General features: G+C 44.6%; 3 protein-coding genes across 3 annotated transcripts; 1 reads left to right on the forward strand and 2 right to left on the reverse strand.

The window, feature by feature from the left end:
- The first annotated feature begins 3,603 nt into the window (after positions 1–3,603).
- Positions 3,604–9,636, forward strand: APOBR (apolipoprotein B receptor). The gene is made up of 4 exons (XM_044656957.1): positions 3,604–3,817; positions 4,390–8,112; positions 8,297–8,556; positions 8,657–9,636. The coding sequence occupies exons 1-4, from the start codon at positions 3,761–3,763 to the stop codon at positions 8,724–8,726; spliced, it is 4,110 nt and encodes a 1,369-aa protein (XP_044512892.1). The 5' UTR covers positions 3,604–3,760; the 3' UTR covers positions 8,727–9,636.
- Positions 8,990–10,911, reverse strand: IL27 (interleukin 27). Its single transcript, XM_044656967.1, is given in 5 exon segments — positions 8,990–9,660; positions 9,770–9,928; positions 10,363–10,461; positions 10,584–10,800; positions 10,802–10,911. Coding segments are annotated over 5 exon segments (735 nt in total). The 5' UTR covers positions 10,846–10,911; the 3' UTR covers positions 8,990–9,444.
- A 4,673-nt stretch (positions 10,912–15,584) lies between these two features.
- On the reverse strand, positions 15,585–23,107 carry LOC123230882 (phosphatidylinositol transfer protein beta isoform-like). The gene is made up of 12 exons (XM_044657063.1): positions 23,059–23,107; positions 22,657–22,687; positions 22,338–22,486; positions 22,132–22,223; positions 21,862–21,869; positions 21,689–21,763; positions 20,498–20,581; positions 20,229–20,306; positions 20,014–20,118; positions 18,966–19,088; positions 17,051–17,120; positions 15,585–15,949 (listed from the first exon to the last, which is right to left on the reverse strand). The coding sequence occupies exons 1-11, from the start codon at positions 23,076–23,078 to the stop codon at positions 17,073–17,075; spliced, it is 813 nt and encodes a 270-aa protein (XP_044512998.1). The 5' UTR covers positions 23,079–23,107; the 3' UTR covers positions 15,585–15,949; positions 17,051–17,072.
- Positions 23,108–23,496: the final 389 nt, after the last annotated feature.

Consider the following 23,496-nt stretch of genomic DNA (forward strand, 5'->3'; position numbering starts at 1 on the left):
CTGTTCAGTCTTTTACAGGACCTCAGTTTCCGCATCCATGAAATGGAGATAATGGCATCATCTCTCTTTCCCAGGGTTGCTGTGAAGATTAAAAATTAGATAATATTTGTAAAGTAGCATTAGTTAAATGCTATTACCTATATACATGTTTTATTTCCCAGTAAGCAGAGCTCTGAAAGCAGTACATTTATTCACAATGACCTGCGAATACTAGATGAATTATTCGGTAATATAAATGGAAAAATGAAAGCCAAAAACATCTGGGTACCCACCTACCCCCAACCCCTTGTTTTTGTTTAGGTGCCACAAAAATGGAACTAGAAGGTGAAGTTAGGATTATTTTAGAAAGTCACTAATTATTTCATTGAGCAGGATATTTATAAACAAAAGACTGTTACATGTAATTGGGAAAATAAAATATCTTTGAATAAAAAACAATTGAACTGCTGTTGCACACCAGAACAGCCTGCTGAGGTACTAGCACATATTAAAATGCTAGGCAGAAGTACCAGAGAGTCAAGCCAAAGAAGATACATAGTAGTGAGCTGACTGCACAAAGATTTGAGATGATATTCAGTCTTCTGGTAATTTAGGAGTAAAGGATAGGGGACAGGTAGGTGACTCAGTGGATTGAAAGGCAGGCTTAGAGAAGAGGTTCAAATTTGACCTCACACACTTCCCAGCTGGGTGACTCTGGACAATCAACTTAATCCCTATTGCCTAGTCCTCACTACTCTTCTGCTATGGAACCAATATATAGTATTGATTCTAAAACAGAAGGTAAGGGTTTAAAAAAAAAAAAAAAAAAGTAAAGGATAGCCACCCTCAGTCTTGGGTATCCAGAGGTTAAAGACCCTGCTACCAAAGTACTAAGAGACTTCAATCAGCAAGACCTGATGGAGAGACTACATGACAGAAAGCTAAGTAGAGATCCCTTGGAGAGAGAGGGCCAGCCAGCAAGTAGCTATCCTTCAAGAAAACTGAGACAATTTCTAACCTTGAATTCTCTTGTGAACTGCTTTCTCATCCTCCAAGGAGTAGATTGGAGCCTGGTAGTACAATTTCTCTTCTGTCTCCTATTGATTTTGAATGTGTCAAATGGGGGTATGTTTCCCTAAATATTATCACTAAAAAGTATTTTGGGAATATCCAGCTATTGCCTGCATATGAGCAAAGTGGAGATTTTCTGTTCTTAACCAGAGAAAAATAGCCAGATATTTAATTCTATATTTTTATTTAAATTTCATACAATAAATATAAATGATAATACCAGTGTGTTTTTCTTTGGGATCACAAATGTGGAAGATTAAAGATTTATTAGAGAACAAAGGCAGGAGACAATTCTAAATTTATGAAATTTTGTATGATGATGTTTTTCCATTGTAAAGCCTAGACTTAACAGGTCCTAGAAGGAGGTAAGAGTGTTTTCTTGTGCAAAGCCAGAGATCAGAGCCAGAAGACAGAACATGTGAGAAAGAGAGAAGAGTTCAGGGTGGCTAAACCCAAAGTTCCCTCCTGCTATCTGATGGCTTTTACTGAAGTTGCACTCTGAGTAGCTTTTAAAGACCATTTTCCCTATTCATCAGGGTTAGCTATTTCAGTGCTCTTTCAAGGGACAGAAGAGTTAGTTTTAAAATAAAAACTACCATAGCATCATACTTACCTTTACATTCATTAAACTGAATTAGAATTGGAACAGAACTTGGATCTTACTGCAATAGTGCTTGAATTGCAGTTCACTGCTAGGGGCTGCATTAAATAAAGGGAAGCAGATATATTACCTGACTGCTTAAGGGGCACCACTACTGCCCCCCAATAAAAAACAAAAACGAACAACCTGTTTTGTTGGTGTCCTTAGAGTCTAGAGCTGGATCCAATGATCATAGATCTGGAGCTAGAAAGAACCTCAGAAGTTATGTAAGTCCTGTAGCATAGAGATGTGGTAAGTAGCAGCACCAAGATTCAAATCTAGGTCTTCTCACTTCAAATTTAGTGCATTTTTAAAGTATTTTTAATTAATGAAAACATTTTCTTTCTACATTCCCCTTTGGGGGCGGGGGAACCCTTGTAGCAAATATAAATTCATGTAAAAAAACAAATTCCTGCATTCAATTCACTTTTCACCATATTATGATGCTTTTCATTAAGGTTCTAAATCTCCCAAGGCCCCAGCCCTTCCTGTTGAATCTGACTTAAAAAATTCTATTTACTAACAGGACTCCACTTTCCAGAGTATAGGCATAGGATCCTAACATCTACCAGTGCACTGAAATACAGTCAAGAGCCCCTCACTCTGCCCCAGGAAGTGTTCTAATCACCCCTCATAAAAGCTCAGTGCTCCAAATTCCCTAAGCTTGCCCCCTATCACTTTGTAAGCCAGAACTTTCCCAAGGAAGCAACTCTGAGCTAAAGGCACATTTTGGCTCAGCATCTATACAAAATCATAAACTCTTATGCACTGATGTTCTTTCTTACTAGGCAAATTAGAAGACACATTAGTTCAAAAGAAAAGATAACTAAATAACATAGCAAAATGAATGCCTGGGGGCAGCTGAGTAGCTCAGTGGATTGAGAGCCAGGCCTAGAGACAGGAGGTCCTAGGTTCAAATCCGGCCTCAGACACTTCCCAGCTGTGTGACCCTGGACAAGTCACTTGATCTCCATTGCCTACCCTTATCACTCTTCTGCCTTGGAGCCAATACACAGTATTGACTCCAAGACGAAGGTAAGGGTTAAAAAAAAAATGAATGATAAAGAAAACCCCCCTCACCCATACATAGGGATGTACAGATTTTCACATCTGGTTTTTTCCTGGTTAGAGAGGGAACACATTTTATTTGTTCTGGTGATGTCATTAAGCTGTGTTAAATGATACAGATGTCCTCAGTAGGGTGATTCTACTCTGAGCTCTACTGCCATCTGTTGGTGGCCTTTGACAGATGGGGAAGGGATTCAGCCCTTTTTTTTTAAATCCAGACTCCCAGGACTATTCTTAAGAATCAGATCCACATCAGCAACCAATAGCCAGAAGAAGCCCTTAGGCTAATGAGACATCTGTCCCTTGAAGTCCTTTGCTTCTGTCTAAGCTACCATTTCCTGAACTCAGTCTTCTATTTGACTTAGAGTGAGCATATATCTTCCAATTCCCATAGTGCCTTAGATGTTAGCATGGGTCCATGTAGGTCACATTGGGAACTTGAAATAGCAAAACTGGAGTTATGGATAAGGTGGGGCTGGTAACCTTTGCCTTGGCTTCCAATAAGCATTACACTCACTGTACTTACTATATTTGTTTCCCCTTCCCCCACTCTCTGTCCTTCATCTTAGATGGAAGCAGGAACCACAAACCCCAACTTCCTCTCCCATAGGGGTCTGTGGTTTGAGTTGGGGATAGGGGGTGCGGAAATGGCTGAGGTATTAGCACAGGCTTTGAGTCACGAAAGCTTTAGTTTCCATATGTTTCTTATCTCCACCCTCTCTAATCTTGACAGCTTTCTGCTATTTTCTTTTTTCACCAACCCCAGTTCCCATCCCCCAATTTATATCCTTCAGCCTGTACTTCGTGAATCTATAGCTCGACAAGTTAAAGTTGAAGGGCACAGGTTTATGTTTATTGAGGGACAGGACTTATAGACTGTGGTGTTGGGGCTGAGTGGGAGGGGTCAGGGCAGAAAAGGAAGTAGCAACATCGGGGAGAAGACAGGATGACTGGGGAGGGGAAGATCATTGCAGGCTTTCTGGATGGACAAAGAACAGACAGATGGAACTCCTGAGGCTTCATTTCCCTGGGGTGCACCGTACCCTAAGGGAGGCTCTGGTGAGAGGGGCAAGGAGATGCCAGGGCTTTAGACCAATTTCCCTAAGGTGTGAGATCAAACACCCTTTCCCTATCCCAGAATTCTAGATCTATGCTTCTGGGGAATTAGATTTCTTACCCCCACAAGATCTCTGATCTTTGTCCCCACTAAGAGATCCTTTTCCTCCCGGAAACTCAGACTTCTGTCTCATCTTTCTTCTATCGCCTTCAGCCTCAACATAGACACACTTTTTAAAACAATGTCTGCTGTTTGTCTTATCCTTTCCCTTCCTCCCTGCTTTACTATTCCCAATTCCCTCCCCCACTTTCCACAGACCTCTCACTACAACAACCTTCTCTTTGGGCTTTCTCTCTCTTCTCCCTCTCTCTCCCTCCTTGAGCCTCCCCACCTCTGCCTTCTGCTGAAATACCTCTCTCAACTGAGCTCCTCACTCTTCTTGACCTGGTACCCATGGTTTCTTCTTTTGTAGAATCATGATGCATCTGGAAGAAAGAGTGAGGTGAGGGAGGGTCACTACACTTTTCTATTCTGTGACCTCACACCTCACCCTTACCTCCTTTTCTCATTCCAGGCCTCCCTAAGCAACTTTGCTTCCTACCTCTTAGGAGACACAGTTCCCTCTGCAGAGGAGAAGGGGGGAAAGGTCGGCAGGAGAGATGAGGGGAGGGTGAAGGAGCATGAGGAAAGAACTGAAGAAGGGAGCCAGCAAACTGAAGAATCTAAGGAAGCACTGGCAGGGAAGGAAGTGACCATCGGCAGAGATATGGAAGATACTTTTTTCCCTGGAGGGTCAGAATGTAGAGAAACTTGGGGAAAAGGGAAAGAAAAGAAGACTGGGGAAATTCAGGAATCAGAGACTGAGGGAATCTGGGAGACAGGGAAAGAGGTTGAGGTAGACCTGAATGAGGAGATAACCAGGGTCTTTAGAAATTGGGACAGCAGCAATAAGAATTCCAAAGGAATCAAGGAGGATAAAGGAGAGATCAGAGGGAAGTATAAGATAGAGGTTCAAGGAGCTTCGTGTATGATGGGGACAGAGCCCAAGCAAGAGCAAAAGGTAGATACGTTAGAGACTACGGAATGTGAAAAGAAAAGGCTCTTGGATGAAGGATACTTGGGGTCAGAAGAACTTGCCTCAGAAGAAAAGAGTGTCAAAGAGCTAAAAGCACAGGGTGAGAAAAACCAAGAGTCCAATAAGAAGGAAGTTAATTTAGGGAAGACTGAGAACTACTGGAGAAGGGAGGAAACTGAGCCAGTGAAAGAACAGAAGGAAGAAGTCAAAGAGTCTAAACTGGGAGATCCAGAAGGAAGGGCTTTAATAGCCTCAGGGGTGGAATCTGAGAATGGATTAATCTGGGAGGACAAACAGGATGGGGAAGCACAGGAGGCAGAAGGAAATGTTAGAGATTGGGAAGAAGCAAGAGAGGGTAAGAAAGCACAGAGGGCAAGAGGAGAGCCAGGAAATGGCCAGAAGATAGAAATGGAAACCAGGAAAAGTCATGAGATGAAGAAGGCACCTGATGGAGCTTTGGGGAGAGAATTAGGGGAAAGTGGGAAAGTAGAAGCTCCTGAAAATCTGGAGTTAGAGAAGCATGAGGTCAAGAAAATTTGGGAGACAGAGAAGATTGGGATCAGATGTACGGAAAAAGAAGTGGCTTGGGAAGTCCAATGTACAAAGCCCGAGAATATAGATATAGAAAAGTTACGAGGAGTCCAGGAGCCAGGAGAAAAAACTGAGAGAGAAAATGCTGTAAAAGCTGAGGTTTCAATAACTTCAGTCATGGAGAAAGCTGAGGTCGGGGAATCGATAAAATCAAAGACAAAAGAAATAATTCCAAAAAAAGAAGGTGAGCAAGTCTGGAAGGCAGAGGATCTGGAGATCAGTAAAGAATGGGGCTTGGATGTTATTCAAAGGGGCTGGGATACAGAAGAGGCAGTTGGGAGAGATTTGGAGAGGAAGAACAATGAAGAGAAAGAGACTGAGTTAAATACATCCTCAGAGCAAGTCTGGACTCAAAGGAGGGAGAGAGAGGAAGAAATGGCAGACTTCTGGGTCCTAGAAAAAAGGGAGATTGTGAAAGATTCAGGGATGGAAGCTGAAAGAAGTTGGGGCTTAGAGGGAGAAGCTAGGGAAATCTATGAGAGTCAGTCAGGGCAAACTAGAAGCCAGGGCATTCGGGAAGCTAAAATCTGGGAGGGAACACTTGACATTGACTCCAATGAGACTTTAGTAACAAGGCCAGAAAAGGCAGACAGGGGCAACTTAATGAGGGAAGCAGAGGTGGAAAAAAGCCAAGAATTGGAGATAAGCTATGGAACAGAGGAGGTTAGGGAAGACCAGTGCCCTAAGGAGATTGGGGGAGATTGGAACATGGAAGAAAAAACTGGGAGAGCTCAAGAGACAGAAAAAGAGCTAATGGAGGAAGATGCCAAAGAAAGAGAGGAGCAACCATTCGGAATTCCAGAGAGAGAGACCTTGGAGAGCTGTAAGATGGAAGCCCATAGTGCCCAAAATATTAAGAACACAGAGAACAGAAATGTCCAAGTGGTGAAAAAACAGGACTTAGTCTTAGTAAAAGCCTGGAAGATAATGGAAACAGACATTGAAAGTGGCCAGGTAAGAGAAATAGAAGACAAGGGAGGCTGGAAAGATGAGAAAGTTTTCATACCCCAGACTAGAGAAGACAAGGGAGCTTGGGAAACTGAGGGAAGCCAAGAATTCAAACAGCAAGAAGCCCCAAAGGCAGAGGCTAAAACAGACTGGAGGGCCAAGCAGTCTGAGAAAATAGAACCAGAGAAGGAAGAGAAAGAGGTCAGAAGAATTTGGGAGAAGGAGCTTGAGGGAGGAGGCCAAGAGGCACACACTGAAAGAGGCCATAAAATGGAAGAGTCTGAAGTCAGAAAACTCCAGGATGGGGAAGAGACAGAAGGTAAAGAACACTGGGAAGCAGAAGGAAAGGTCATAAGAAGCCAGGAGACAAAAGAGGTTGAAGCAAGTCAGGAGAGGGAGGATAAAAGAAGCAGAGCACTGGATAGAGAGGCAGAAGGAGAGGTCATAAGAAGCCAGGAGATGAAAGGGGTTGAGGGAAGTCAAGAGAGGGAGGATAAAAGCAGCAGAGTACTGAGTAAAGAGGCTGAAGGAGGCTGGGAAGGAAATGCTGAAAGCCCATGGAATACTGAGATAGTAAGTGAGAAAGTAGGGCTAAATTTAAAGAAGGTTGTAGCTGGAAGAAGCCCGGAGACAGAGCAAAAGGTAAAGAGAGACTGGAAGGAAATCAAAAGAGATTGGAACTCAGAAGAGGAAATTTGTCAGGAAAGAACAGAGACTAGAGAAAGTCCAAATTTAAATTTATTAGAGGTTGGAGTCAAGGAAGTTCTGGAGGAAGAAAAGAAAGGCTTCTGGAAGGTTAAAGGAACCAAAGAATGTCAAGCAATTGAGGGAATGACTGAGAGAGATCAAGTTGAAGAATCAGAGGTTAGGAAAACCTGGGAGAGGGAAGAGAAAGAGTCTGAGGGAGACCAAGAAACAGGCTCAGTAGATACTGAGGAATCCTGCATAGATGAGAAAGAGAAGTCAGGGAGCAACTGTGAAAAAGAGAAACTTGCCTTCTGTCATGGAGCAGAGATACAGAGGACAATAACCAACAAGGAATGGGACTTTGTGAGGGAAGAGAAGATGAAGGAGGGGCAAATTAAGTCAGAAGAAAAATCTGGAAAGGGCAAGGAAAACAAGGAAACAGAGAAAGAGGTTGATGGAAGCCAGAATGTGGACTCTGAAAGTACCTGGCCCCTGGAGGAAGAGAGACAATATGAGGAAGAAACTGAGATAGAAGCCAAAACTGGGGGGAGTCATGCTTTAGGGGGTAGAAATTCCATGGACAACCAATCTATGGAGAAAGTAGAAGCTAATGGGGGCAGGGGGCTAGAGGCAGAGAAGATGGAAGACAGTGGGAACAGAGAAGAGGCAGGAAGCCAGGAAGATGGAAACAGGGAGGAGATGGAGCCTGCTGAATGCTCTGAGACCAAGGAAGCAGCAGACTGGAGAGATGGAGACAAGGACTCAGAAGTTGCTGGAATCTGGGAATTCAGTAAGAAGACTGGAAGAGTCTGGGACTTAGAAAAAGCTAAGTCTAGTCAAGCCAAGGGAACAGAGGAAGCTGCAGATACGGAATCTGCAACTCTGGAAGCTTCAGAAAACAGGGAGACAGAAGCCCCAGCACCCACCAATTCAATAGCTCTAATGTTGTCTCCTATACCCGGTCCTGCTGATGATGCCCAAAACAACTGGAGTGAGGTGAGATAATGTGAAAAGACTTTGTGAACTATAAAGTGCTATATAATTGTAAAACATATTTAAAATTCAAATTCTCATTATTGATATTAATGGCTAAGTGCCTAGTGACATCAAGATTCTAAGGTCCAGTTAGAGCCAAACTTCTGACATGATCCTAAGCTTCCTTTCTCTTGCTTTCCCACAGGCTCCCATCCCTGGTTCATGCCTGGACCTCTCCATTCCCAGAAGTCGAGTTCTCCTCTCCAGAAATGCCTCCCATCGACGATCCCGCCCCTCTTTTAGAAGGGTACCAGCTCCAAGGAAGGATGACTGTGATGATAATGAGGCTCTGGAGTCCTCACCCTCAAAACTGAGACTACTCCAATCTGAGGAAACTATAATGCCAAGTCCCCTAAAGCCAGAGGGGACCCCAGTCCCAACAAGGAAACGGCCCCCAGGCCATGGGTAAGGAAAAGAGGGTGAGGATGAGGAAGGAAAAAAGGAACCAACTACTGGTTCCAAATCATGACCTATTAATTCTCTGTGATACTCTTCCTTCCCTCAGGTTTGGCCTCGCTCATCCCAGCATGATGCAAGAGTTACAGGCTCGTCTGGGACGGCCCAAGCCCCAGTGACCTGAAGACCTATGAATCTAATTTCCCTCCCCTCTCCCACCATTCCCTGCCTTTACTCTGATCTCTGACCCCAATATCACCTTCAAGCCTGGGATGATCTCCCTACCTCATAGCGACTTCTAATCATGTGTCTTAATCCCCAAAAAGGGAAGCCCCAACCCTTGGTAGCTTCTCCTTTCATAGGCTATTTCCAGGTAACTATACTTTTTTTCTATAGGACCTACCTAGAAGATTTATATGCTCAAAGAAGAAAGAGAAGAAAAGGGGTTGTAGGTGTTTATTATTAGGTCCCCCAAGAAATATCTGATCTTACTCTCTGGGTTCCTCCAGGGAGCAGAAGGAAGACCATCCTCAAATTTTTTTCCAAAAAAGAATAAATACAACCACTATTTTCCTGAAAAAATAAATATCTAACAAATAAATATCTTCACTGAACTTGAAGGCCTCTTAAATTATGGGATGGGAATGGGCTCAGAAGGTGAGAAGGGAGAAAACCAAAGGGGCATATGCCACATCTCCTCCCCTGAGATGATATTACTGGCAGAGGAAGGATACTTGGGTTGAAGTCTGGGATCTCCCCCTCCCAAATGGCTCAGGGCAGGGAAATTAGCTTCAGGTTGAAAAACAAATATAAGGGAGAAAGGAATACAATCCTGGAAGGTGATGTAAGTAGTAGGGAGTCATCACCCCTAGGTTGAAAACTGTACTTCTTGAGTAGTCAGGGACTGTGTGTGTGAGCAATTCCCTTTGAGAGCAGCAGGAAATCCCGGACGGCTCGGCCCAGGACTAGCTCCAGAGATCTGAGTAGCTGGTAAGTACTCAGGAGTTGTGGCCAAGAGACTTGGTGCACAGGGAGAGAAAATCTTTCTAAGTCTCTCTTCTCCAGATCTTGGGTTTCCTTATCCTCCAGAGCACAGTATCCTTTAACTTTTATCTGTGATAAGAGACAAAGAATGTAGAGAACCCCACACAGACCAAGGTAAAAGCAGGGAGTTTCTCAGTAAATCAGTGATTCTAGAGGGCCAAGGGAGAGGTGGCCACACCTGGAAATGGAGATGTGACTGCAGGTCCCGAAGGTCCAGCTGAGCCATCCACAGCCTTTTCCTCAAGGAACCCTTCCAACCCTGATGGCCCTTTAGTTCTCTCAGAGGAACCTGGAAGTGGTCCAGAAGTCTAGAAAGGGAACAAAGTCGATCTGGGTCCTGGGAAAGGAAGAATCAGACAGGGAAATAGGGATAAGGCAGAGAGTCAAAAGTTCTCAACACAGAACCCCCTTAGACCAAGGCCTTGACTCAATCATGAGACCATCTAGATACCAAGTCTATCTCCAGTCCAACTCACTTTCTTTGTTCTCTCATCTATGCAACTCCTCCAAACTCTTATTCATCCTTCATTCCCAAACACATCCTATACCTTCATCATCATCCCTCTCCTATCTTCATCTTCATTCCATATTCCAGCCTTTCACTCCCTTCCTTCCTCCATCCTATCCTATCCACCTCAGTCTCATCCCTACCCCTCCTTCAGTCCCTCATCAATCATCATCCTCGTACCCAAACCCTAACCCCATCATCAACTTCAAAAACCTCTTCAGCCTCAACCCTGATTCAGCATATCTATTTCTTCCCCAACTCACTGAAAGTTGGAGCCAGGTCTTGAGTGTCATGGTGACATTGGGAAATTGTTCCCTCAGGGGTAGGAAGTCCAAGGACACCCCAACCAGGTGTGTATCTGCCTATAGAAGAAATAAATGATCAGTGAGGGAGCTGTCCAAGGTAGCTTCCCTTGGCCACCTCCTGTCAACCAAGCCTCAATGAGTTTTTCTATTTCCCAGTCAATTGGATTCTGATGACTCACAAAAAGATGGGCAATACTCCGGATCTCTGACAGCAACTTTCTGGAAAGCCTCAGGCTGATCTTGAATTCACTCCTCAAGTCTAGTAAATCATGGGGAGGTTGCCCTCGGGGCCATGAGAACCCCCAGATGACAGCATTGTCCAGGAGCAAGGAGAGCAGCAAGAGACTAAACCCTTGAAAAAAGAGGAGAACATGAAATCAAGGAAAGCTGAATAGGGGAGAAAGGAGTGAGTAAGCTGTTAAAGAGGAGCACCACAAACATTGAGAGCAGATGGCCCCAACTCTAATGGACTTTGAAGCAGGACTTGTCTGGCCCAGGGATCCTAGGGCCTCTCAATCCCAAGAAACCAATGAGTTTGCTGTCCCTTTCACCTGACTGGAGAGGGGAGCAGGTAAACCTGGGGGGGTCCAGTAAAATTGAGCTCAGAATTCCCATAATATATTGGATTCTCTCCTGATCTAGAATATCAGGGGTTGAAAAGTGATCCAGGGAACAGACAGAATGAGTTATAATGGGGAAAGTATGGAAGGAGAAAGGAATAGGGATTGAGAGGTAGAGAAGTGGAATTGGAGGACAAGAATTGCTAAAATGTGAATATGTCCCTCTGTGTGTGTGTGTGTGTGTGTGTGTGTGTGTATGAGAGAGAGAGAAAGAGAGAGAGGGAGGGAAGAGCTCCATGATGACATACAGCAAGGTCTGTTTTATTTAATTTTTATACTACCCTCAGTACCCAGCATCATGCTCTCCACAGAGAAGGTACTTCAAAGTTTGCTAAATTTTTAAATTGCCAGACCAGGTAGAGAGAGGGGAAGCCATGCAGGACCACAAGAAAGGGTTGTGGAAGATATCAAGGGAGAGGGGCTGGAGGGGTGAAAAGAAGATAAGTGGATGTTAGAGTAATGACCAAGAATAGGGTCAGAAGGAGAAGGTGGACATCAGAGAGGAGGGTGATACTTTGGGTGAATTTTGCAGGGTCAGAGAAATGAAGGTTTGGAAGAGTGGTGAGAATTGGAAAGGAGTAGAGAGGTATAGGACTGAAGGGAGGGGTAATGGGAAGGTGGTTAGGTAAAGACAAAGAATTAAAGATTAAGGAAAGGAAGATAGGTATGGATCAGAGAGGAAAAGGTTGGAAGCTAAAAGAAAGGACTGAGGAAGGGAAAACTTTGGAAGGACAGGGTTAGAGGGTGGGAAAGAGGAAAGAAGATTCAAGGGAAGGATGGAGAAGGCAGGAATAGGAAGTAGTGGAATGGGTAGAGAGAAGGAGGTTTGAAAGGATTGGTGGTCTGGGGCATTTCTTTAAGTAAAAGGAAATCTTATCACTAGAATTACCCAACTCTCCTCAAAACACAAATCAGAACCCTGCCCTTGATCTCATCCTAGTCTTTGTCCTAACCATCCTTCTCCCCAGATAAGGAACCCCACCCTTTAAATCTTAACCTAAGCCTCTGCCTTCTCCATTTTCTTGTCCACCTCTTGGATTTCAGTATCCAAGGTGCCTTATTCCTCCCATTTCAGTTGCATGGGAAGCTCTTCAGAGAGTGGGATCAATAGAGTTGAAGTTTCATCACTCCTCTTGGTCTTCCAGCCAGTCCTACATTTGGGATGAGGGACCAATATGATCTTTAGTTCTTGAATCCCAGTTTAATACTATTCCAACAGAGGAAGTCTAGCACCATTACTTTTCCTCCTCCAAAGAATCCAAATTTTTGTGATGGCAGTCATACAGCCTGAAACTCAATGGAGAAACCTACTTACCTAAGGGCTTTATGAACAGAAGCTGAACTGGCTCCTAGGAAACCCTATTCTTACTCCTTAGACCCCTAGACTTCATGATGCCAAGTGTAACAGATTTTTCCACTCAGTCCTTGGCTATAGTATCAGACCTTAAATACTTTCCTCCTGCCCCTAACTCTATTTTCTTCTTTTGGGAGCAAGGCACTCTGCCTGCCCCTAAACCCCTTTCTGTATATCCAGGGCCCCACCTCTCATTTTCTCAGTCAGCTCCTCTCTCTTCCCCTTCAACTTTATCTTTTTATTATTATTTCAGGGAATCTTTTCCCTTGGTCGTTGGCTCTATAACACAAACCCCTTGACCCCCACAATTCTGTCTCTCCACCCCTCATCCTAAAATCCCCCTTCGATTCCAGAGGCTCAATTAGCCCACTCCCTATTCCATTGACTCACGCCAGCTCCCGTCTCTCATCTTCTGGCAATGTCTTTCTTACCAGCCATCCCCCTCTCTTGGGGTTCTTATACGGGGACCAGCCCCCACTTTCGGTTTCCTTCCTACTTACACTTTCAGCTTTGCTCTCAATCTCCAAAATGGGGAAATGTAATTTCCCTTCCCATAGTCAAGGGGCTGGAGTTTTTGACAACATAGGGGTTGGGATCATCAAAGACTGCCTTCCTTCTTGGGTAACTAGGACTCAGCTCTTCCTCTCCCTCATTTACCATCTCTAGTTTGATTCCTGGGTCATCTCATCCTCTCTGAAATTTTAACTGGTTCCAACTATTTACAGAATACTTGCTACATCAGCAGCATAGTTTGTCCCACATCTATCTATTTCTTGTATGTTTCTAGAATGAGGCTCTTTCCCATTAAATGGCATTGACCAGCTGGCCAGACTGAAGGTAGTTTTGAGGGAATTTTTTTCTCCCCAAAGTTCAAAGCAATAGGTCATACAGAAAGATCCACACTCTATTATTCACACATACAGCATAGTTTTAAGATATCCTGCTTGGGGGTATCAAGGTGGTTCAGTGGATAAAGCCAGACCTGAAGACTATGGTCCAGAATTCAAAACTGACCCCAGACAATTCCTAGCTTTGTGAGTATTAGCAAGTCACTTAATCCCTAACCTCAATTTCCTCACCCTTACTTACTGCTCTTCTGCCTTACAACTGAAACTTAATATCAATTCTAAGACTGAAGGCAAGGGTTTAAAAAAAAATAACTTGTGCTTAGTTAAAGGGTTCAAGCTGTAATTAATTTTAGGGATTTAATCCATTAGGCTGGCATCAGTCTGTGGTCAAGTTAGGGGTCAGTTTAGGGTTAAAATTGGGCCAATCTATGGCCAGAATTGGAGTCATTCTATGACCAAAATGAGTGTTTAGTCTGTGGCTAGGATTAAAAGAAAATCTGGAGGATTATAAAATCAGTCTTTTACCATTAGTCCACTGCTAGTGCTAACAGTGAGGGGTATGGCTGAGAAACATGAGAAAGAGAACTCTCCTGTTGATGCCCCATACAATTCTTAGGCTTATCAAGAGATTAAGACCCCAGGCTTACCCCATTTTCTTGTCCTCTTCCCCTAGATTTCCCATCTTTGGGGAGGGTCAGTATTGGGGGTTTCTTATTCTTCCCAATGGTTACTGCTGCCACTTTCCATTTACAGCCTGTGGGATTTCCCAGCTAGGTCCCTGGCAGTGAGAAAGAAACTAGAGGGGGCTTCCCCTTCCCTATCCTCCCCCTCCCACCATCCTTCAGCATGGGCATTGTCAGAGCTGGCCTTCTAGGGCTTCTCAGCTAGGCCAGGGAAATACCAATTTCTTCCCCAGGGACCTAATCATTCTCCAGAGCTAAGGGCTGCCAGGAACCAATGGTCTTGAGGGAAGAGAGACCCAGGGCTGTCTGAAGGGTGTATAATCCTTTTTGAGTCACCACCATAATGGGATGCTACTTGGAGAAAGAACTTTCTTCCTATGGAGTAAAACTTTTTTTAAGATGTGTCAAGGGAAGCTGATGATCAGAGATGGATGTCACCAAGTTATAAAAAGGGTGTAGAGATGTAAGAGGAAAGGTTAATGGAGACTGGATTTAACAAAGTGCCAGCCTTAGGGACATGTTGGGCTTCACCTCCAGAATGAACTAGTTTTCCTTCTTTTAGACCACTTGGCCTGACCAACCACCCTTAGCAGGCAAAGGAAAAGCCACAGCAGCTAGGGCTTTGCTGGACATTTTTCACTTCTGGGAATTTTGGTTCTTCCAAAATTTTGGTCTTCTAGGAATCTTACTTCCTTTCCTTAATACAGTTCTAACAGATGGGAACTTTGGGGCACTGCTTTAGTTAACAAGTGACTGTGTTCTGAACAGAGAAATCAAATTCAAAACTCTACTTCTCCCACACAGTCCCACGTTTTTCCTTGGGGAGAGGAAGCTTTAAAATTAATTATGACCTGAAAAGCTCACCATGAAGCCAAGGAGGCCCTCTTTCTGGCTTCCTATTAGGGTGCCTGAGAATCCTCCTATTGGGAGACAGAAGTCCCTAACCTCTTTGGAGTCAGCTCCCAGGTAACAAAGCTCTTTCACCTTGGTATCACCTTGAAAATAGAAAGGATAACTCCCCATAACTTGACCTGTAGCACAAGGGAAACCATGGAATGGACTCCCCTGAATCAGCTAGGGCAGTGATGGGCAAACTTTTAAAAGAAGGGGCCAAAGGAAAGGAAATGCTCATCAGCCAGTCTGTTTCTAAGGCAACTCTTTCAAAGTTTCATTGCATTGTATCCTACTCATATTCGTCAGATTAGGAATAATGTTGCATGGTGGGACAGAACATTTCAAGAGGCTGCATCTGGCCCGAGGGCCATAGTTTGCCCATCACTGACCTAGGGAGATAACATCAAAGTCCAGTGTGGGTCCTTGAGAGGTTTGGAGCTAGAGGGGAGTGGGGATACATCTCTTTATAACTGATGGGGTCATGGGAATGACACAGGACTTGTGGTCAAAAAATTCCAGCTCTACTCCCTGCTCACTACTTACTTCTCTGAGACCATGAACAATTCATAGTCCTCTGACTCTTAGTCTTATGTAGAAAATACGGATGTCCTATTTCACAGGGTTTTTGTGAGGAGCAAATGAGAATCATAGAGCCCTATATAAATGTAAGTTCTTATTATTATCAGGCCCAGGGCAGTCAGTAGAGTCAGGGGCAGGAGTGGAAAGGAGGTAAAGACTCACCTCCCTCTACCCCTCGAAGCACACACACACCCTCACAGACAACAGTGTGGAGCCTAGGGGCCCATGTGGACTTTATTACTGTGCAGCGTTGACTCCATTGGCATCAGGAATGGTGGTAGGTCAAGTTGCCCCTACTCCCTGTGTCCTTTCCAGGCTTGAAAGAGAGCAACAGTTGTAGTGTTTGGCCCTGGAATGTTACTCCAACTCTCGGTCCCAGGTATCACTGGGAATGGGAAAAGCTCTTGAGTAGGAGATTATAGTGGGACAGAGCTGGAGAGGAGCAGACAGGAATCCATCCCATCGCTGCCACCCCACCCCAAAAGCAGCAGCTTCATTCTTTCCTCCTGCCTACTGGGTCGACACTGCACCAAATTCCCTTCAATTTTCCATCTCAGGGGCAGGTACCTGGGTGCAAGAGAGGAAGAAGTTGAGTAGGTAGGGTCAGGATGAGGGTTTGGTTTTTCCTAAGATGAATAACTCCCATCCATGTTTCTTACTGAACCTTTCCTAGATCCAATGTGACTTCCAAGTAAATCAAAGAATTCACATTCACAAATGCATACCAAAGAAAAGAGAGTGCTGAGATTGGCTGGACTAGCTAAATAATCAGTGTAATGATAAGTTTGAAATGGGTTTGGGAAATGGAATTGATTAGGGGGCAACAAAGGAGAATAGTGAATCATAAGAAAATATTATGGAGTGTAAGTAGAAGGGAATGGGGACAGAGTTATGAGAACCAAGAGTGTCTGAGAGAAGGCCTGTCTTTCGGGCAGGCTACCTGAACAAAGAGGTTGGCTTTGGAAACCCTGGCAGACAGGGTCTTTTCTTCAGTGACTAGGAGACAGAGAACTTAGAAAAAGAGCTCTGTGTTTTGTTAAGGGCAGAAGCTGGGGGAATAAGTACAGACAAACTTCTCAGGGAGCAGGACAGAAATGACCTAAGACATGAAGGGGCTGGTATAAGGGACATGAGAAGAATCTAGGTCTGGTAAACTGCAATTTTAGGGATTTCATTCCTTAAAAATTTTGTTCTCATATATGAACATTTAGTTTTAATGCTGGTTACTATGTTTGTATATTTTTAAAACAAAAACAATCTCAATCTATGAAATCTCTAAGACTTACCTCCTAAGATGGACAAGACTGCACACTGAAACTAGGCTGTGTACCTGCAATGACCAACCTGTAGATTCTGCACCCTGAGCATCCTCACACTGGAGTTAAAGAAGGCTCTTGCACTCTAAACAACTGGCCTGAATATGGTCCTGCTGATGACTCACTACTGAGGAGGGACACAGAGGAGATAAGGCACCAAGTTTTCAGCTCTGGACAAAGAACCCCCCAGGTCCTTGGGTAGTGGTGTCGAGAACAACATAGGCACCAGAAAGAAGCCTGGCAACTCCCCAAATGGGACACCACTCACCAGCACCCCAGCATGTTCTGAGTATCTCAAAAGCAGAGCTGGCACTTCCCCCTCCCACTGAGACCTTTCTAGGGTCTTCCTTACCTGCCCGGGTCTGGTTGAAGCCTCACTCATCACTGGCTGTCATTCCTCTCAATGGCCCCGTCTTCCGCATCTGAAAGCCAGGGCGAGATGAGAATGGAGGCTTTGGGAGCTAGTAGTGTTCGTGCTCACTATGAAATGGGATCTTGTCCCTACCATGTACCTTTCCCAGTTTTGTGACCACATCCCTCCTATTCCAGAGTGCCTGCTTCCCTGGGCTGAGTAAAGGCACATATCTAATCCTAATGAGCTTTTCTTCTTTCTCCTCTTACTCGTGACTCTTATTAGATATCTGGTTTTGGAATCCATGCCCTCTTTCTTTCTTACTCAATCAACCTATAATCTGATCACAGGATTGTGTATCTAGAGAATCCAGGAATAATTCACTGGGAGTAGATAAAAAAAGCAAAATAAAAATGTGGATTCTCTGTTCCCAGGTTCTAATACATAGTTTTTCATCTAACTTCAGAGAGTATTTCTGGTGGGCTAACACAATAGTTCTTTCAATTATTCTGCAAAAAAACACACAAGGGAATTGCTTTAATGGTATTTGAGAAGGATGCCCAAGAGCAGAGATTCTCTCTTCTCAAATCTCGCTGGGGACAGAACCAAAGGAATGGCACTAAAATTGTACTAGGAGGCCTATAGGTTGAACCAAACAGCTTGAGGGGTGGAACAGAGAGCCAGATTAATCATGAGTAATACATTCAAAGAACATTAGAACTTAAAAAGAGACCCTGAGGGTCATCTGGTCCATTTCCTTCATTTTCAGTGGAGGAAACTGAGGTGTAAAGGGCAGAGGCATGCTCAACAATGTGCAACATGTGATGTAGTCAAGATTAAAACCTAGGACTGCCAGGCCAGTGTTTTGTTTTGTTTTTTGTTGTTGGTGGTTTTTAATCTTTACCTTCTTAGAATCAATACTAAGTATCAGTTCCAGGCAGAAGGGCGGTAAGGGCTGGGCAGTTGGAGTGAAGTTGTTTATCTAGGGTCACATAGCTAGAAAGTATCTGAGGACAGATTTGAACCCAGGACCCCCTGAATCCAGACTCAATCCACTGAGCCACCTAACTGCCCCTAGCCAGTGCTCTATTTTTTTAAAACCCTTACCTTCCATCTTGGAATCAATACTATGTATTGGTTCCAAGGCAGAAGAATGGTAAAGGCTAGGCAATGGAAGTTAAGTGACTTTCCCGGGTCACACAGCTAGGAAGTGCCTGAGGCCAGATTTGAACCTAGGACCTCTAGTCTCTAGGCCTGGCTCTCCATCCACGGAGCCACCCAGCTGCCCCATCCAGTGCTCTTTTTAATCACACCATATTACCTTATTTGATCTTTTTCTCTGAAAATATTCTTGGCTCAGCAGAAAACTCTTTCACATGGATTGGGTAAAGAATCCTGGACCCATCTGCCTTAGTTAGCACCCTTATTCCTCTAATTTAGAATATTCAACTCTTAACCTTAGAGTCAGACAACCTGGGTTTGAGTCTTTCCTCAGATATTAGCTGTATGACCATGAATAACCTCTGAGTTTCAATTTCCTCATCTTTAAAATGGGGATAATGATACTTATACTCCCTTATTCATTGGGCTGTTTTAAGAAAAATACTGTAAATCACACAACATATGTATCAATCTTGCCTCTCTAGGTTGTAAGCTCCTTGAGGGCAGAGTAAAATCTTCATTTCTTTTCTTTCTTCACCACTCCCATTCAATTAATTAAACATTTATTGATTGCTTGTTATAAGCAAAATCCAGGAGATAAAAATACAAAAACAGGATGGTCCCCCTCTTTAAGTTGACATTTCAGTGGGCCCCTGTTTGATGCTGAGATTATAGTAATGTCTCATCAATACCTGTTGATTGGTTGATCAGTTTTCCAAATTTTCTCTATCTACCCACCATGTTGAATAATTACCTGGTCCAATTCTCGCTGGGTCTCCTCCTCCAGGTTCCGGATATCCTCCATGGACAGATCAACCCACTGATCTAGCCAACAGAAAAGCTGCCTGTGGAAGTTGGTGAAAAGCCGCTTTTCTTGCTGTAGGGAGAGGGAGAGGGTTCTAAGAGAAGCAGGACAAATAATTTAAATGCAATGATCCACCCAACAACTTCATGCTCTAACCCAATCCTCTAATGAATTTGTCACTAATAGTCTTGATCAGCTCCCTGGGCAAGAGCATCAACTTGGACCTGGTCCAAGAGATCTTTGCTTTTTGACTCTACTGCCTAATTTCTCAAATTCCTGAACTCCAAGTTTCTGGACCTTGCCTTGTCTTGGAGTGTGCATGGTTCCCTAGGTTGGATGATGTCACACATCCAACCTTAAACAGCTTTCTCCACTTACTTGCAATCCTTACTAGGTATCTGGATTAAGAATTGATGCCTTTTTTCCTTTTTGTCTTATTAACCTTTACTCTGAATCACAAGATTATATCTAGAGAGCACACAAACCCAGAAATAATTCACTTGGTGAAGATAAAAGAGCAAAATAAAGACGTAGTCCCAGATGGGCTTCCATTTAACTTCTGATTTTATGCTACAATTCTTCAAGGCTTAAATTAGGGACATGATTCTCTTTTATATACCAAGAATGCCCCAAAGCCAACGTGGGACTTACCCACCTGTTCTACAACCACAGGATCACTCTCTGCCAAATGAGAAGCCACCAATTAGAAATGGGGGATTTAGGGTACTCTAGACCTAACTAAGTATTTGTGCACAAAACGGGAAGAAAACAAAAAGATCAATCACATGCTGGTTTTTCCTATCATTTCAAAAGGATAATATATTACTGTGAAAATGCACTAAGATGAGCCTATCTGTTATAGAGACCTAGGGTTCCATTCCTCCCAGGTTGGCCCAGTTCTAAAAGGTTTTACATTTTAATCCCAACCCTTTATGTCAAAGCCTGAAGCTTAATCTCCAAATCAGAACCCAAGGTCACCCTATCTACCTCCTCTAACCTTATGGATGAAGTTCTCCACTCGTCCCTGGAGCCCCCACCATCGAAACTTAACGGTCACCAGTTTGTAGGCACACATGTGGGGCGGATGTTTCGTCAATTCCCTCTGTACAAACATATAAATGTTAACATAGTGCTAACCCAACAGTCCTTGTGGACTATGCCTCTACTGGCCTTGCTCTGCCCAGCCTGGCCAGAGATAGGGGAAGGGTTTACCTGCCAATTAGGTCCCAAAGGGCCACGTCCTGTTTTGACAGACTTGAAGAGGGCAGGGTCCTCTTCTGCTTTATAATCCTGGAAGGCAGAGAGGGATCTGGGAAACTCCTTCCTCCTCCCAAAAGATTTTTAATCCCTTATTCCCAAACCTCTATCCTTCCTGAGTCCTAGGCACCACTCCTCCTAGCCCCTAGGTTTTCCCCATAGACCTCATTCACCTCATGAGACTCAATATTTCAATCTCTAGGCCCCAATTTTACTTCACCTACCTCATCAGACACCTGGGTCCTATCAGCAATGTCAATATGAACTACTTCCACCTCCTTCCATGTCTCTGCATCAAGATGATGAACCTAAGGAAAAGGCAGAGAACAGGATACTTAAGCTGGGAGCAGATGATAGGGGTTGTGGGAAGTCAACAAGTGTTTAATGAGCACCTGCTATATGTGCTCAGCACCATAAGGAAGACAGAACCAAAAGGCACTATGCCCTCCAGGGACTTACAGTCTAGTAAAGATTATTCATTACAGGAAACAGCCATGAATGATACAAGATGGGATATGTGTAACTAAGAGCTACATTATGTGGCAGAGATTCAGCATTCTACCTCCTCTCTGGAGAGGGAAGGCTACCATAGCAGGAGCTTGGTAACATCGGTCTAGTTCCAGCAGGGAACTGGTATGAGAAATACCAGTCAACCAACATGCATGTTTTGAGCACCTTCTAGGTGCTTAGCACTTCGGTGAGCTCTGTATGGGGACATGAGAGAAGTATGAGACATGATGCTTGCTCTTTTTACTGTGAGAGACTATCTACTACAGGTAAAACAAAAAGCAATGAAGTGCTAAGCTTCGGGAAGCTGATTATAAGTGATAAGGAGAGGATTTCAGAGAAGGCAGAGGTCAGAGATATAGAGAAGGCTTCCTAAAAAGGAGAGAGGAGAGGGAATTGTATGGGGGTAGGAGTGAGGAAGGACAGAGAGAGACAAAATAAAGGAGCAGAGCATGACTGGAGAGCCATGAGTAGACCTGCCAGAATGTAGTTTCTTTTGGACAATAGAGGATATAAGAAAGGACAAGAAGTAAATAGTACAGGAAACCCCTACATTCTCTAGAGGACAAACAATGAGGGTAGGGAATAAAGGGCTAGTGATTAAGATTCTTAGAAATGAAAACAGCTAGAAATCTAGGTGCAGGGGGAGGAGAACAAGAATCTATTAAGTACCATCTACACAATAGACTAAGAGTATGTTAAAAAGCTTTGCAAGTATTACCTCATTTGATCCTCACAGCAACTCTGGGAGATAGTTGCTATAATTATGTCCATTTTACTGTTAAGGAAACTGAGGCACACAGAAGTTAAGTGACTTGTCACCCAGTTAGTGTCAGAGGTTGAAACATGGGTCTTCCTAAGTGGCACTAGCCACTGTACCACCTAGATGAGATTGATTTCACACTCACATTGTCCTGAGTCCCCATGTCTGGATGATGCCAGGTTTCAATCTTGATGAAGAAGTCATCCTTCATATATTCATTCTGGATACCAAAACAGAGGAAGACTTAGTGAAAGTTCAATATATATTTTCTCTAATCCAAGTCAGCCCTCCCCATTCTCTGACAACAGGGGCTCTTACCGTGATGACTAAGGTAGACAGCCGTGGCCAGATGGAAGGCAAGTAATTTTAGAGAAATAAAGAAAAAAAAGCAGAGATGGGGAAAACAATAGTAACAGATTAGAGCAATAAAACACAAGGGGCCTCCCAGCCACCAGTTTTCCCATCCCATTTAAGATGCCAGGACAGAAAGGGTCTAAATTTGGATCCCTAATGTTCCAGGACCCACTTATTTTTTTCCCAACCCAGACTTCTAGCCCTTTCTTGCCCTTGCCCCTTAACTCTCCTCACCTGTACGGCAGTATGGGTAGGCATTCCAGGCCTTCTCATGAAACACCAGGGAACCCTCAGGGGCGAAAAGGCGAACAAATCCTGGAACCTTGCTGCAGTGCGGAAGGAAGCCAGGGTCAAGGGCCACATGTCTGGGACAAACCAGAACCCCCTTCTCTGCCCCCCCCCCACACCCTGCCCAGGTTCTATGCCCCATCTGCCCTCACCTCTGCAGGTGGTAGATCTTGTGGGTAAATTGGCCCCGCTCACCAGGGCCCCCCTCGTAGGGCTGATTGATGAGGACCTCAATGCCCTCACCACCACCAGTGTTATTCTTGCTGGTCTGGGCCACAGAATACAACTGTCCCACTTGATACTGGGCATAGAAACACAAAACAGCTAGGTGAGGAATGAACGGAGAGAAGAATTGGGGCAGCTTCCCTCTAGTCCCAACCATCTGGTGGGAAGACCCTGGGGAGAATTAAAGGTTGGGCGATAACCAGGGACTAGGGGGAGGGAGGGGTGGAATAGATACGAGATTCTCACCTCCTCCACGGAGCAGGGTAGTACCACCCGACTGTAAAAAAAATAAGAGACACTTAGCGAGGGGCGTGGGTGGGGGCAGCTGGGGAGGGCAGGCCCTTTCTTTTTGCATCCTTAATTAGCATAAACAATTATTACTTCTAGCTGGTTCTACAGTGAAACAGGTGGGCTGTGCTAGCATGGTTGACCCCATTTTACAGCAGATGAAACTGTGGCCCTGAAAGGATAAAATGACTCTCCCAAAGACGCAGAACTGGTTACGGATTTGGGGCCAAGACCCCAGCCTCTTAGCCCGGGTAATCCGCTGCACGGCCCCGCTCCTGCCGTCCCGGTCCCAACCGGCACTTTGCACAACACCGACCCCCGATACCCCTTCTCCCATTCGGGCTCAGGGCCCCTACTCACAACTCCTTGATCAGGACCATTTCGTTTCCAGTTTCTCTAATAGGGACCCCCCACCCCACCCCAGTCGGTGGACACCCCTCCCCCCTTTCCGGAAGCGGAAACTGGAGACCCTGCTCCCCAACAATACCGCTAGCTCCCAATCTCAATCATTTCCGCCCGGCGGTGGGCAGGGGCTAGGCGGCTTCGGTCTCGATGAAATGACATCATCCAAAAGGGCTCCAGAAAGCGGGGTGGGGTGGTGGGGTGTTGAGGACTGAGGCCACTCCTATCTCCCCACGTCCGCTCACCCCAGGCGCTAGAGAGAAGCGATCCTAGTCGTAGAGATCTGGCCCTCCTTGTAGAGCCACCTGCCAAATGCGGAGGACATCGTCAAAGAGAACTACTATTCCCAGTGGGCAATACGATACCCTCCTCCCCTGCCACTCCCAGGCTCCTGGT

Source organism: Gracilinanus agilis, chromosome 1, assembly GCF_016433145.1.
Source record: "Gracilinanus agilis isolate LMUSP501 chromosome 1, AgileGrace, whole genome shotgun sequence".
Classification (NCBI taxonomy): domain Eukaryota; kingdom Metazoa; phylum Chordata; class Mammalia; order Didelphimorphia; family Didelphidae; genus Gracilinanus; species Gracilinanus agilis.